Source organism: Ictidomys tridecemlineatus, chromosome 11 (genome assembly GCF_052094955.1).
Source record: "Ictidomys tridecemlineatus isolate mIctTri1 chromosome 11, mIctTri1.hap1, whole genome shotgun sequence".
Taxonomy (NCBI): Eukaryota; Metazoa; Chordata; class Mammalia; order Rodentia; family Sciuridae; genus Ictidomys; species Ictidomys tridecemlineatus.
The window spans coordinates 101479926-101495851 of record NC_135487.1 but is presented as its reverse complement, the minus strand read 5'-3'; the positions used below and the strand labels follow the sequence as shown (position 1 = coordinate 101495851).

The following is a 15926-nucleotide window of genomic DNA, read 5'->3' as shown; positions in this document are numbered from 1 at the left end:
ATTTGTAAACTTGTTTTTGAGGGAAAAAGTAGCTTAAATTTTAGTTTTTTCAGTTCACTTAATCTGTATTAATTACTACATTCTTACTTTGAAGCTTAAAAGCAGGCAATATGTACATGAATGATCATGGTTATTCTAACAAAAGTTTATTTACAAAAACACACATAACAGGTCAGATTTGAACTGTGGGCCCACTTTTTTTATCCCTGTCATGTATTAAAAAACTGGGAAATAATACATAAAAGAACATGCAGTAAAGCAAACCATGACTAATACAAGTAACTACAAAAAATTTCTAGGACATAAAGTATATTTACCTCAGGTTTGTTATTATTATCTCATAATTAAGTGGCCTACAAATGGTTGAATAATGGAAATACTCTACCAGCATGCAGGTAATTCTAACCTAGGTCAGTGAAAATCATATTGCCTCTCAAAAATTCTTTGTTGGGGCTGGGGATGTGGCTCAAGTGGTAGCGCACTCACCTGGCATGCACAGGGCACTGGGTTCGATCCTCAGCACCACATAAAAATAAAATAAATATGTTGTGTCCACCTAAAACTAAAAAATAAATATTAAAAGAATTCTCTCTCTCTCTCTCTCTCTCTCTCTCTTTCTCTCTTTAAAAAAATTCTTTGTCAAAGCTCTAAACAATTGCTTTTGCTATTGTTGAATTTTAATAGTATACTTGCAATTTTCAGATTATCATGTTTTCACTAGTGATCCTTAAGTTGAGAAGGGAAAAAAAAACTGTATGGAATATGGGTGTTAATTGAGCCACCTTCATTACACAGTCAAGAGTGTGGTCATGAAGTTTTGATATCCTCTGCACTCACTTCAGGCAGAGTTCATATCCACAGACCCTGTGATACTACCTATCCCTGCAATAAAACTACAGATTACATGAGCTATTCCTCACTGGGCATACAGTGTCAATAATGCAAGCTGAATACATTCTTGACATCTGCTGGACAAATTTGTTCTTCTTAACCACACTGTCTTCTATACCTAAATGTTTGTTAGGGGATATATCTTATGTTAAGTGTTCTTACCACAATAAAGTAAAATTTTAAAGTCACAATAGATTAAATATAAGCACAGACATTATATTATTATAAACAGGAAGAAACAAATTTGAGTTACCTCATTTCTGTCATTCAATGTAACAACTTGAGTTTTTTTAATATTTTCTGGAATTTATTGTGAAAAAAACTTTTTATCTATCTTTCAAATTGATTTTTCTTTTTAAAATGTTCTGTTTATTATTCATGTTTCAGAGAACCTGCCCTTTACTAGTGTTCTGCTAGAGCACTCCTCATTCCAGTTCACCCTGACATGTCACACCTCCCTGCCTTTGCTTAGGTTCTTCCCCTGCCAGGTGTCCTTCCACTTGATGAGCTCTTTCTCCTCTGAAAACCACATTCAGAATTATTCTCACTCTCTTTGGATACCCCATAGTACTTTCTCTTTCAAATATTTTGTTTTAAAGTTGTAGTTGGACATAATACCTTTATTTTATTTGTATATGGTACTGAGTATCAAACCCAGCTAAGCCACAACCCCAGCCCACCCTACAGCATTTTAAAAGTATCCGCATTATTCTGCAGTGATAATTTATTAGATTATAGACTAAGGTTTTGGTTTTACATATTTATTTTACTTTCAAGAACTCTTAAAATGATTAAGACCTTGTCTCCTTGCACTGGATTTCCTACAGCCTACTCTTATCTCTCACAGAAGAGAAACATCAGTAAATACTTGTTAAATGAATGAGTTTATTGAAAGATCTATCTATCTTCATTTCTAAGGCGCTATCTATTGTAATACTGTCTTTCAAGTCGACAAAAGTTTTTCAAAAAAGAAAAACTACATTAAACATTTACCAATTTAAAAATGCACCTTAATTTAGGGAATATGAAAATGGAAAATTATTTACATATCTGAATTGATGTAATCCAATAATATCTAGAAAAGACTAAATATTTTAAAATAAAGCATGTGCACAAAACAAATTAATGGAAAACAAAATATTCCAAAATAAAACTGCATCTTCTGTTTTAGAACATAGTACTGCATGGAAAATGTTGCTTTTGTTCAGAAAAAGCTTTTAGTTCTAACCCAGTTTTTAGTTCTAAACTGCTTTCTCTCTAAGCAGTTTTTTGCAAAAATACAACTGCTTCCATTTCTCCCTTCTTTCTTGATAATTACTTCACTCCCAAGTAATTATCTCATCTTTTCATCAATTATTACATTTCCCACCTTTCGGTTAATGATGCCTTTGCTTGCTTGCCTATAGGTAGAATTAAGATTAAGGATAAAAGCACATTATTTAAGTTAATTGCAATCATTTATGTTATTATTAAATGGAGAGCAAAAGACTGTTAAGGTGAAGTTGGAATTTCTGGAGTACTACCATCCTGTGGAAGTTATTAATCAGCTACATCACAATGGCCTGATGGACCATAAGAACTCAGAAGCCTTCAATTATGTGACAAGGTCTACACTGCTGCAACAACTAACACTCTATGTCTCTAGAGGGTGAAGGAGGAAAGTATGTACCTAGTCTGGTGTTTGAAAATTTATGTCTAATCTGCACAGGAAAAAAGTAATTTAAGATCTACTGTTTTTAGAGTATTAGCTTCATACCATAGCCATGTAAATTAGGAAAAAAGTAAAATTACATTTAATGATAACAAACTAGAAATTGAAATAATTTTATATTTATTTTAAATGCTAAATGTTCACACATACTTAATTTCATTTTGATGAAATTCTAATTCTCCAATTTTTAGATCTTGAAAATATGTTCAAAGTATACTATAAGGAATCACAAAATCATTATCTTTAACATTAAGATGTTCATTTAGACACAATATAAAATAATATAACTCATATTAATTATCCTCCAATTCTAGGCACAAAATCAATATGCTATTTTCACTGTGTGGCTAATAAGGGCAACAATTAGTCAACAGTAAATCAGTTACCTATAAGAGTGTCACAAGTCTTATTACAGTACACAAACTATTATATTTATGCTATAGTACAATAAATTATTTTGTTAGTTTGTAATTCTTTCAAGGATGAGTATATTAGTGGAGATCATTTTATACCTATAAGAACAAGATTAGATACATAGGTCCCTATAGCAATTTAAAAACAAAACCCAAAACAGTGAATCACTATTTTTAAGAAAATGTGCTCCAAGATACACAGTTCCTTATTGTGTGTGTCTATTTTCTGTGGGTCTTGCTTCATGACCCTTTTGTGCAGCTTGTGTGTGTCCAGTTAGAGATTTTTAAGGTTGCTAAATGTTGAATGGAATTTCAGTGGCTGCTTGACTGCAGAAGAGCATAGATAAAGGGTGTGATTATTTAACAGCTAAAAGAACACAAAGATTATTTAAGCATAAATCAACACAAAAAATATCAAAAATGAAATTGATGATGTTCAATATTCAATATAACTATACAAGCAAAGACCATTTACTACAGACTCATATGATTAATATGAAAATAACCTTGTTACACAGGACACTTTTTCAATAGAAATACCTATCATGAGATTCCAAACTTAACATCATTTGACAAATTAAAACAAGGGAAAAAAACTGTTATTGCTTTGTTCTCAATATTGTGGTTCTATCACAAAGATTATTATTTTAAACTTTTTCTGATTTGCTTAAGTATTAATGTAAAGCATAAGCTTATTAATTGAAGAAAAATTCACTATGGAATAACAATTTCTTGACATAAATTTGCATATAACAATGCAGAATGATATTAGGATCACATGGTCATGCAAAAGTGCCTTTTTTTTTTTTTGGCAGGGAGGGGGGCGTCCAATGGACTTAACTCAGGGGCACTCAACCAGTGAACCACATCCACAGCCCTATTTTGTATTTTACTAGACACAGGGTCTCACTGAATTGCTTAGCGCCTCTCTAAATTGCTGAGGCTGGCTTTGAATTCCAGACCCTCCTGCCTCCACCTCCAGAGCCACTGGGATTACAGGAGGGCGCCCCCATGCCTGGCCAAAAGTTCCTTTCTTAATTTTCAGGATTTTTTCTCCTTTTAAAAAATAATTTATCAAAACTACACTGAGTTTTATCTCGCTCCAGTTTGAATGCCAACCATCAAGAGTACAAATAGTAAGAAATGCTGACAAGGATGCAGGGAAAAGGGAACAGGGACCCTCAGTGGAATCCTAAATTGATCAACCACTATGGAAATCAATATGAAGGTTTTTCAATAGTGTAGTCATATTACCACCATATGCCCCAGCTACACCACTCCACAGTATTTATCCAGAAGAACTCTTAGTTAGCACATATAGAGCAAACATAATCATGTTTATAAACATGCAGAACATGCACAATTCATGTTTATAGTAAAACAATTAACTATAGCCAAGTCCTACAAGCAGCCTAGGTGTCTGTCACCAGATGAAAAGACAAAAGAAAATGTGATACATATAGACACAACAGAGTTTTACTGAGCCCTGGAAAACAAAACAAAATTATGTCATAGTAGGAAAATGAATCTAGAGAATATGATGTAACGTGAAATAAGCCAGACTCAGAGAGTGAGGGTCATCTGAATGAAGAGGAGGAAGGGTCCGCAGAGGCGGCAGCGCTCCTGGGGAGCGGGGTCTACCTGCGAGCAGAAGTCCGTGCCCTGGACGCCCAGCTTGATGCATGTGGGACGCTGGAGCTTGGTCTCGCTGCTGCAGCCCTCCATCTCGCACACCCGCATCTCCACCGCCGCCGCTGTGCTGCCCGCCTGCCCGCCTGCTGCCGGTGGAAGAGCGGTTCACTAGGGAAGAGGTGGAAGGGAAGGGGGACCGACAGCGCGAAGGGGAGGAGGTGGCAAGGGAGTCTAACAAGGAGTCCCGCCCCCTGCGGGTCCAGAAGTGAAAGTGGGGAAAGCGGAATCCCAGAGGGGACCACGCTGTGCGCTCCGCCCTAGGCCAGGAGCGCAGCTGGCGCCCTGCCTACGCCTTCCCCCGCCTTAGGGACGGAGCGCAGGTGGGGGCAGCGGGGAGTCCAGCCTCCCTTTGTGCTGGTTGGGCGCAGTTCACTGTCTGCACTCAGCTCTCTGGAGCTCTGGGCGGTGAAGGCTAGTCAGAGTCAGCGAGGAGAAGGGGGTACGCCATGCCAACTCTGTGCCTTGGAAGACACATGCCCAGATGTCCTTACTGACCAAGGCTCCAGAGCGCAGGCAGATGAAAAGGGCGCTCCACTCTTCTGCTTTGGTTCCACTGGCCGCTCGGTGCAAAGTAATTTCTTTTTCTATTTCTCACTTATAATGTTTCCTCTGAGGCCTAAGGACCGCCGCTTGTCACAGAAAGGAGAATCAGAGCTGTCATGGGGCAGAGAGCTGGGGTTTGCATCTGTCCTCCCTTTCTCTCTCTCTCTCTCTCTCTCTCTCTCTCTCTCTCTCTCTCTCTCTCTCTCTCTCAACTTTTGCACACACCACCACCACCACTGCTGGTTTATCTCTTGCAAGAGAAAACATACCTTATGCATATTTACATATATGTAGCCAGGGATATAGTAAGTTCTAAATAAATAATAAAAGAATGGAAGGTAAATGAAGTATTAAGAGAGTTTTTTTTTTCAAGTGACAAGAATTTTTGGCTAGCAGCTTAGCAGTGGAAGAGAAATTAACCAAATCAGGGTAAACTGAGTATTTATACAAAAAAGACAAAATTGAAGTGCCAATCATATAGTCAGAAAACTTTCTACTGAAAAGTTTGCGATTTTATTAAATACATATTAAATGGACATGTAAGTCATGTCCAAACTATTTTATCTCAGTGTAGTGTCAAGATTACAAAATTCACCTCTTTTATACGGGAGAAAAACAGTGTTTTTATATGTCATGTCAAACATGATGAGACTTCCCTGAAGGTACTCAACGATATATACTTATCTTAGAAAAACAAAGAACACAAAATCAGATATTTTTATGTTTCATGGATTATCTTTTTCACTTTTTAGAAAAATAAGGAACATTACATGATTACACAGGCCTCTCCCTAACCTCTTAAAGACTGAGTTGGGATGGGTGTCATAGGCATCACTTTCCTGGTCTTTTGCAAAGCCCACAAGATGGTACCCCTATTTTGCATGAATTAGGCACAAAGAGAACTTGCCTTCTTGGGTTTTCTATCTATGTCCTTGATCTTCTTTGCCAAAATGTGGGTATGTAGAAATACTTGTGTATGATGCAATCTATGACAGTTTTATCATCTGTATAGTTTGTATTCAATTAGAGACCTTTCCTATGGAAATGTTACTAATTTTTATTAAAAGATTGCTATTGTTCATGTAAAACGTGAAAAAAAAATCAGTGAATCTGATAGTGTGAACTTGGGGGACTAGATACTCAGAGCTATGACCAAGCAGAGGGATTCATGCAAAAAAGTATGTGCTTTCCTCTCCTGGGCTCAGTTCTGTTTCACACTCTCTTGCACTCCAGATGATCAGTGATGTCTCTCCAGCAAGTGCCTGTGCCTCCTGGGCATGCCAGTCTTGGCATCCGGCCTGCAGCACCTTGCTCCACATCCTGCCCTAGCTCACAAGCACTGCTGTGCAGTATTAGTGGGAATTGTTTTGTGTTGTTGGAAGACTTCTTGGATACTCAGCAAGCATCAGCCTTTTAATTTTGGAGGCTTATTGTCATTCAGATGTGTAACTCTGCAGGTGTACAAAGTATCAGATTTTACTGTCAGTGGGTTGTACTTGACATGTCTTAAATTGTATGTTTTTTGGAGAAGTTTATATACTTTCTTGAAGACAGGATAGCCTTTTCTTTAATATCCATTTAAAATCTATTCATTTCATTTAGTGGGAGTGTTAACTTGTCACCAAACAGGACTCTACTTAAAAGAAAATTTAAAACTCTTTGGCTTATATGTGCAGGCTGGGTGTGGTGGTACATGTCTGTAATCCCAGCAGTGCAGGAGGCTGAAGCAGGAGGATGGGGAGTTCCAGCCAGCCTCAGCAAGGGCAAGGTACTATTCAACTCAGTGAGACCCTGTCTCTAAATAAAATACAAAATAGGGCTGAAGATGTGGCTTAGTGGTCAAATGCCCCTGAATTCAATCCCAGATACACCTCCCCACCCCCCACCAAATTGCTTCTACACCCTGATGCCCCTTGACTATGGGATGAGAAAGTCGTGCTCCTGAACAATGCAGACAGTGTGCAGGCCAAAGTACAAATGCCGGACAACTTCCTGGACATTGGGTTGGCCTGCAGTTGGCTTAGGGGTGGATCTGATGACAGTAGCAAGGACCCCATTGATGTCAACTACAAGAAGCTCAAAAGTGACATTAAGGTAGTTGACAAAGACTCTGAAGAAGCAGAGATCATCAGGAAGTATGTTAGGAACACACACGCACAATGCCTATGACCTGGAAGTTTGGATATCTCTAAGGTAGAGTGCAAAGGGGAGAGCCAACACTACAAACCCTTTAAGTAGCTTCACAATCGAAGGTTGCGTGGCACAGGTGCAGGACCACCAACTTTGCTGGGATCCTGGTCCCCTGCTAGGCATAGCCCTGCCTGAAGCACCTGTGACAGGCTACATGTTTGGCAAAGGCATATTTTTTGCTGATATGGTCTCAAAGAGTACCTACTACTTCCACACATCTCAGGGAGACCAGATAGGCTAAATCTTGTTGGGAGAAGTTGTCCTGGGGAACATGTATGAACTGAAGCATGCTTCACATATCAACCAATTACCACAGGGCAAGCAGAGTGTCAAAAGATTTGGGCAAAACTATCCCTGATCCTTCAGCTAGTATTACTCAGGAGAGTATAAAGGACTGGGATCTCATAAGGTGTTATCCACACCTGCCTACTATATAATGAATACATTGTCTTTGATATTGCTTAGGTAAATAAGAAGTATGTACTGAAACTGAAATTCAACTTTAACACATCTCTGTGGGAAACAGAGATGTGAGTTGCTCCCTGGTGACTCTAATTTGAATTAACTGTGTGCTCATGCACCAACACACTTAGCAGAAACCTCAACTAAGCTGCCAATGGATATTACCTTTACTAAATCTCCTTAGAAAGGGTTTTTACATGAACAGGTTAAAAGGTTTTTCTCAATTTTTCAAATCCTTTTTATGTTTAATTTTGCATCAGAGGGTTTGAGGGTTCTATCTAGCCAGGCACAGTCCTGACAGATACATCTAACAGTAGAGGGAAAGTAGGGGAGAGGTTTTTGGTTTCTTTTGTTTGCTTAGACTAGTCCTGTTTTTTTAAAAAAAAAAAACAAGCCAAATTACAGCACTTGCCTTATTGGTTTCCCAAGAGATGGAAACAATGTTGTTTCCACCCTTTTCTCTAAGTGTTCATCTTTAGTTTTAATTCTGGCAATGTATGATGCATTTATTTTGAGCTAAACATAAAAACTAATTTCATACTAAAAATGCTACCATTAATAATATTTGTCAACATCATCAGTGATCATTTGCCTATTATGTTTCTCAAAACCAGAACTCTAAAAACACAAATAGTTTTTGGTGGTTACATACATTTTCTTTCTGTTTTCCTTTTTTGTATTTTTATTTAGAGACAGGGTGTTGCTTAGTTGCTGAGGCCAACTTTGAACTTGTGATCCTCCTGTCTTAGCCTCCTGAGCTGCTGGGATTGCAATGTGCACTACTGTGCCCAGCTAGAAAAAAAAATCTTGTCTGGTCTTCTGGTGGTGATATGGACAGAAGCTAATTGAGCCATGTATGAAATGCTTGCTTGTGCATCAGACCTATGATGAACCTGTCACCTGTTTACCCCACTAAATCCACATGACCAAGAGCGGAGGAAGCATGATTCCCCAAGGGACAATCAAGGTGCTATTACCAGCAGAAGGGGAAACAGAGGCTGGAAATCACAAAGTAGAGTGGCAGGTACTGCCACCATTCCACCCAGGCTCCTAGGGAGCCTGGACACCTCATCACACACAGTACCCACCATAGCTTTCCAAACTTCCTGAGTTTAAAATAAGCTGAAAAAGCTGGTGGGTTACTTCTTGCCCTCTTCCTTGATTTTCTCTAGTCCAAATATTTCTAAGAATTTTAGGACACCTCTGACCTCAAGAAATTCTATCCAATTACTGTCCAGGGAGTAGAAGAGTTGAAACAAAACATTTGACAAATTCCTTGACACTGACCTCCTAAGGAAGTCTAAGTTCCTTTCCTCACATATTTTGCCTCCTATCCCGGAAACGTCCATAGGTAAAGTGACATGATACTTTGGATATTCTTCCTTCTAGCAGGAAGTGGACATCTCTTTATTTGGGGCATCACAAGTTCAAAGCCAGCCTCAGCAGCTAAGCAAGGCCCTAAGCAACTCAGCAAGATCCTCTCTCTAATAAAATATAAAAAAAGGCTGAGATGTGGCTCAGTGGTTAAGCACCCCTGGGTTCAATCCCCAGGACCAAAATAAATAGATAGATAAATAAAAATAAATCTTTTTCACCACTTTGCTAGTTCTTTCCTGTAAATATTAGCCTTCACATTTTCTTAATTATTATAAGAGGCTGCACAGGGAGGAAGGCTGGGTTTATGCCCCATAAAATGGAGAAAATTATAATCCTAATTTCATAGTTTTCTCATGATGTAATAACACAAAATCACATCAAATTCCTAGGAATGAGACTGACATATTTTAACAGCTCAATTAGTGAATAGTAGCTTTTGGTCTTTTGGTGGTGGTACTGGGGAATGAATACAGGGGTGCTCTGGCACTAAGCCACATCCCCAACCCATTTTATATTTTATGTTGAGACAGGGTCTTGCTAAGTTACGGAGGCTGGCCTCAAACTTGCAATCCTCCTGCCTCAAGCCTCCAGAGTAGCTGGGATGACAAGTATGCACCTCTGACCCTGTCTAGCAGTTCTTTATTATTGTTATTACCCTCTTTCCCTCTTTCACCAAGAGTTCAAGAAAGAAAGGACTTCTGATTGGACTTTGGGAGCAAACACTCACTTTGACCAATAGGTGAGTAGTAAGATGCGGTCTTCTGAGCATCACCAAAGTCGTAGACCACAGGTATTTCTGGGCCATTGTCATTCAAACAGTTCCCTAATCCATACTTCACTGGGTATTTCTGCAGGAACCAAAAGAAAAAATTTTGTAAGGACAGTAGATATGCCGCCATTTTGGACAGAAAATGGATCCCTTCAAGTCAACTGTCATTACTCAGAAACCAGTCTTAATAATGACGACTCCTTCTCCCCATAGCAGGATCTCCCCAAGAGTCCCAAGTCCTCTGTGTCTCTTCCTGTTTCTTCCCACTCTTCTCTCCCTTAGGGCTCTTCCCTTGCCTGGCTCAGAGTCTCTGGGATATGCATGATATTGCACTGAACTCATAAAATATCACTCAAATAGTAGTGACTTTGTGTGGGAGGCCACCATATCATGTGACCAGTGTTTTTCCTCTCCTGATTGGTTGAGGCACTGTTGGTCACTTCCAGTGATCTGGCCACTTTGAAGTAACTGAAGAGGTAGCCCCGATCTCGAGGGTAGAAATAATGCAACCGAATGTGTCTTCATGGGTAGGCGTGCCTTCCTGCAGCCCCATGGGTCAAGCTACGCTCACCTGTTCCTTTGTGATATTAACCCCTTGCCCTGTTTGGGATTGTATGTTCCATGGAAACTCCCTTTGTGTGTCCCCTTCCCTTACTCTGTCCTTGGGTGTGGCCTTCCTAGATGTCAGTCAACCTGCTGACAGCAGACATCATGAAGCTACACTCAGCCCCCTGAAACCTGACCCCTTGCCTCATTTGAATGGTTTCTCCTCAATAAAAGGGGTCAGCACGTGCTCCCTCACTCTCTCTTTCTGTGGACCCTTAAGGTCAGAGGAGCTGTCATAGCACCCCCAAAGAAAAAGTTATTTGTGTCTCTTGTGTGGTTATTTCATGCAGCCCAGTTCCCCTGGAGTGACCCCTGACTGTTTTAGTCTTGAGCAATGTGACAGCTTTGATTTTTCCAGCCACTCAATCAGGACATGGCTCCAGAGAGCTGATTAGTCCCCCCATCCTGAACACTTAAGTGATCCCCAGCCTGCAGCCCTGTGTACCTGGTAGAGGCCAAACAGATTATGTTCCAGATGCTGGAAGAAGCCAGTCGTGGTGCGGTACCTCAATAGAGAGCTGTTCCGCCAGTTCTCCATGGGGCTCTTGTTGGGCACATGCCAGATGCCCAGGTCCGCAGCCTGGATGTCGTAGTAGCCAGGGTTCTGGAAAGCAACCAACACTGAGACTGACCAACCCAGAAGGTCCCACATGGGCAAAAGACACACATGGGCTTTGTCAGCTGAGCTGACAGCTCTGGGCTCCAGGTGGACAGATGGCCAGCCGTGCTCACACACACCCACCTCCAGCAGATCATGCCCCCTCCCACCCCACTGCCTAATGGCCTTGTGGGAGGAAGCTGGGACTCAAGGCATGTGACTGTTTCTCTCTGCTGCTCCAGCCCCATGTCCACAGCCCCCCTCCCAGCCTCCCTTCTGCATGCTGTGGCCCAGCTACACTGAGGTCCTCACCCTTTCCCAGTGGCACCCACCTTGTAGTCATCACTGGTGGCCGCCTCTGCAGACCCGAAGGTGTTGTAATTGGCCCAGTTGCCGTCCCCCTCTGGGTAGTCTGCTCTGTTGCCCTGCTGGCTGGACCACCGATCGCCCACCGTGCACTTCCCAGCCATGTTGTTCTCGTGCACACTGGCCACCAGGGTCCAGCCACCACCCGCAGAGGTCATGTCACAGAAGGTCTGGTAGATGGCACCATTCTTGGCCCGGAGGAGATACAGGCCATCTGTGGAGAGAACCAGCCCAGAGCCTCCCTGTCTGCGAGCTCATGCCATCTCAGTGCCATGACCAGGACAGCTCTGGGAACTGGAAACATGGCCTAAGGGCTCCTCTTCTGAGTCCTGTCACTATGCATCCCTGGGTGTAGTGGAACACCCCCAAGTTTGAATAACACAACCTACTGACTGAGGCAGAACACAGAATTATTTAAGCTCTCAGCAATGTTCATCTCAGAATTAAGCACAGAATTTTCATATGACCTAGCAATTCCACTTCTAGTACATGCCCAAAGGAATTAAAAACTGGATCTCACAACAGTTATTTGTACACTAATATTTATTGTAGCATTGGTCACAAGACTCATAGAAACAACCCAAGTATTCCATAGATAAATAAAATATTGGGTGTGTATACACGCACATCATATACCATCTATACTGTGCATGAAAGGCCAAGGTTCGTGGTCGGAGATTAAAATGCACACACACAGATAGCAGTGACAAAGATGGAGCACTTTACTGCAAGCTGGTGCTAGCTTATATAGAAAGTGAGAGTCAGTTATCTTAAACCAGGAAGCTCCCGGGGCCAATCATAGTAAAGGTCAGGTCATCACCTACTGTGCATGCACCTCTGCCCTGCATAAGATTCATGGGGGGGGGGCACGAACTGTCCATGTGTACGGAAGACGGGAGGGTCAATTAGAAGGTTTTCAGAACAACTTGTTATCCGCCCACTGGCAATTTGCCCACCGCCATGTTTGAAAGGCCTGGGGAGTTCTCAGGGAGACTCCCAACAGTGCATATATTGACATGTATCTATACACAATTGATAAAATGAAGTAATTATTCATGCTACATGTATAAACCTTGAAAACATTATGCTAACTGAGATAAGCCAGATGTAAAATAAGCCAGCTACCTTGTGATTCTACTCAAATGAGGTAACTAGAAGAGGCAAATTCACAGAGATAGAAAATACATCAGCAATTACCTGGACCTTAGAAAAAGGCAAAATACAGATTCATTACTTAATAGAGTATCTGTTTGGGGTAATGAAAATTTTCTTCAGGTGGATGGTGGTGATGACTGCATAGCATTGAGAAAGTAATTCCTGCCACTGCAATGTACACTTAAAACTGCTTAAAATGAAGAAGCTCATCCAATATATGATATATACATTTTGTCACATTCTTTTAAATTAAAAAATATCCAGCTTGGTGCAGTGAAACATTCCTGTAATACCAACAACTCAGGAGGCTGAGGCAGAAGGGTTACAAGTTTGAGATCAGCCTCAGAAACTTAGACCTTGTCTCAAAAAAGTAGACCAATGGTCAGGGGCAGGCCTTGGGATGTAGCTCAGTGGTAAAGTGCCCAGGTTCAATCCCCAGTACCAATTTTTTTTTCAATAAGTGAAAACCAAACAAATAGACCAAATAAATAAATAAATCAAAAACTTCTCAGAGGATAAAATCCTGATAGGGCTCCATACTTACCATCTGCATTAAAGCATTTCTCTTTGATTTCTTTGCAGCTTCTAGGCAGAGATGCATACAGTGAAGACCAGGTCAATTCCTTGGAAACAGCATTGCTCACAGAGAATATGCAGAGCTTCATTCTCTTTGCTGCTTTGACACAAAACCCAGCCTTCCCTTGCCACTAATCCCCAACTCACTCCACCTCTGTGGCAGAGCCTCGCTGCCTGGGTTGAAAGACCCTGAGCTATCCAGCATCATCCATCAGCCCATCTGAGCCAGCATCCAGCACAGGTTTACCTCCCTCCCTCCACACGACCTCGTGCTGGGCCAAGCCCTGCCCTGGGCACAGGGCATTCAAGAAATTAAACATCCCCAGGAACTTACCTCTAGAGGGAGGTGCCAAAACCAACAGAAAATTTTATTAAAAGGAATGAAGGATAAGCTCAGGAAAACAAGAGAAAGACTCTGAGATGAGAATAGAGAAGTCTGAAGGGAGCCGGGGGTTGTCTGGAGTAGGATGACTTAGTGACAGAGGCTTTCTAGTTCTGGTGACACTACAGTGTACTCTGAGAGAATAGACATGATTCATCAGTTGGAAGAAAGAAAAGAGAATTCAAGGCAGGAGAAAAACATGTCCAAAGACCTGGAGAAAAGAATGGCACAAAGCCCGGCTTGAGGAGGAAATACAGGTAGCTTCAGGGGGTTGAGGCAGAGGGAGAGGTGACAGAGCTGAGACTCTAGCCAGGAGACCAGCAGGGGCACAGAATGAAGAACATTGTCAACTCTGCAAACCAGTCTAAAAGTCTGGAGGGCTGGGAGGACCACAGTATTTCAAGTCAGAGGGATTCAGGCCTAAGTAGCTCAGGCTTCCAGGGGACAGTCCTTGGGTTCTACCTGCCACACCTGAGCCTCAGTTTCCTTCTGCCTAAGATGAAGCTAATTACTAATATTTTTTGTAAAGATCAAGTGAGATAATATGTAGAAACATGCTTTTCCCAGCCAGCCACGGCGGTAAACACCTGTGATCCCAGTGACTTAGGATGCTGAGGCAGGAGGATCACAAATTCAAGGCCAGCCTAGGTGACTTAGTGAGACCCTATCTCAAAATAAAAAAATAATAAAACATGCTGGTGATGTGGCTCAGTGGTAGAGTTCCCCTGGGCTCAATCCCCAGTACTCTGGAAAAAAACAGGTGTTTATCTTTAAAAGCTAAATAAATTAATTAATTTTAAAAATACAGATTGTAAAATGCCATTGTTCTTCTTATTATAGAGAGGAGTATGAAGAGAACATTCTCTGGGCACACAGCATGTCACACAATTGCCATGGAAACCCCAAGGTCCATGCAGGCCATCATAGTGGAAAATGGCAAGGAGAGGCCACACTTCTTACAAGGGTCCCCTCAGGACCACACAGAGACAAAGAACCAGACCCAGGATATGTCTTAGCAATAGTCTCACTGCTAGAGACCAGATCCCTCCAGAGGCCAGAAATCAGCCCTCAGACTACATCCAAGGTGGCCTCTGTGCCTCCCAAAGTTGTCATCTCTGGCTCAGCAGAGTCCCCTTCCTGGAAACAACCCTGCCTAGTGTGTGTTCTTTGAAAGCTGTGTGCAGGTGAGCTGGGGGACTGAACCCCTGACAGGGAGACTCACCAGCACTGCATCCTGTGCTGGCCACAATGAGAAACAGCAGGAAGCCGAGTTGGGTCATGATAGCCTAAAAAAAACCAAGATGAAAGTCACTATCTTGATTATATATCCCTGTCCCCACTTGTGTCTAATCCTACAAAGACTCAAAGTGCTCTCTCTCTCTCTCTCTCTCTCTCTCTCTCTCTCTCTCTCTCTCTCTCTCTCTCTCTCTCTCTCTCTCTTCTCTCTCTCTCCACACATCTCTGGGAACTAACCCAGACCTGAGCTGAAATAAAGACTCTTTAAACTCACAGAAAGCAAACCCCTTCTGCCAACACAGGGCCAGGAGCTGAAGTTGCCCGCTGAATGGAGACTGGATCTTTCTCTGCAGAGGCTCCTAATGAGAGGTGAGAGCTGAGCTCTTTATGGAGAAAGCCTAGGGGCAGGTCTCCAGACTCACCCTCCCCTGGCATGATGCCTAAGGAGGTGAAGTCTCTGGTTATGATAGGAAAGATAAACAGTGACAATTCATGGAATTAGTAGGACAAATATTAGAGGTCAACTACTAGCATTGTTCTTAGATTTCTAAATTTCATGGACATGTGTATTTCAAAAAAATAAAAATAAATGAGACTATCGAGAGTTGAGGATGATTTTGGGTTTTCTTTTGTGTGCCTTTCTTTCCTGATAAGTAAAACCTTTTTCTAAAATTAAATATTTACTATCATCATAATTTTATAGAACAAGGAAACTTTAACAACCAAATAGGGAAGGTACCATTTCAGGATCAGTAGAAGCCTTTAGCTTGAAGAAATGTCATTCCATACAAAGTTTTGCTATTTTGTCCTTAATTTCCTCATTTTGTCACAAACTATTGAAACTTTACTACCACTGCATGTGGGATTAAGTCAGTAAAAAGCCTCTTTGATGCTTCAAAGCTCCTATATCATTCCTGTTCCAATGTTATCCAAATCCCATCAGCTTATAATAGAAGTGA

At 41.4% G+C, this 15926-nt stretch overlaps 1 protein-coding gene across 1 annotated transcript; it reads right to left on the bottom strand.

Moving 5' to 3' along the window:
• Positions 1-7167: 7167 nt before the first annotated feature.
• On the bottom strand, positions 7168-15011 carry LOC144368634 (intelectin-1a-like). The gene is made up of 6 exons (XM_078027801.1): positions 14950-15011; positions 13318-13412; positions 11585-11832; positions 11100-11258; positions 10007-10127; positions 7168-7316 (listed from the first exon to the last, which is right to left on the bottom strand). The coding sequence occupies exons 1-6, from the start codon at positions 15009-15011 to the stop codon at positions 7168-7170; spliced, it is 834 nt and encodes a 277-aa protein (XP_077883927.1).
• Between the last annotated feature and the right edge of the window lie 915 nt (positions 15012-15926).

Bases quoted from the DNA above. Each gene is read 5' to 3' on its own strand.
- LOC144368634 (XM_078027801.1), bottom strand. From the start codon at position 15,011: ATGACCCAACTCGGCTTCCTGCTGTTTCTCATTGTGGCCAGCACAGGA. The intron at 11,833-13,317 runs GTAAGTATGGAG...TTCTCTCCACAG, and splicing joins GAAATGCTTTAATGCAGATG to ATGGCCTGTATCTCCTCCGG. The intron at 10,128-11,099 runs GTACACAGGGCT...TGGTTCCTGCAG, and splicing joins ATCTGTTTGGCCTCTACCAG to AAATACCCAGTGAAGTATGG.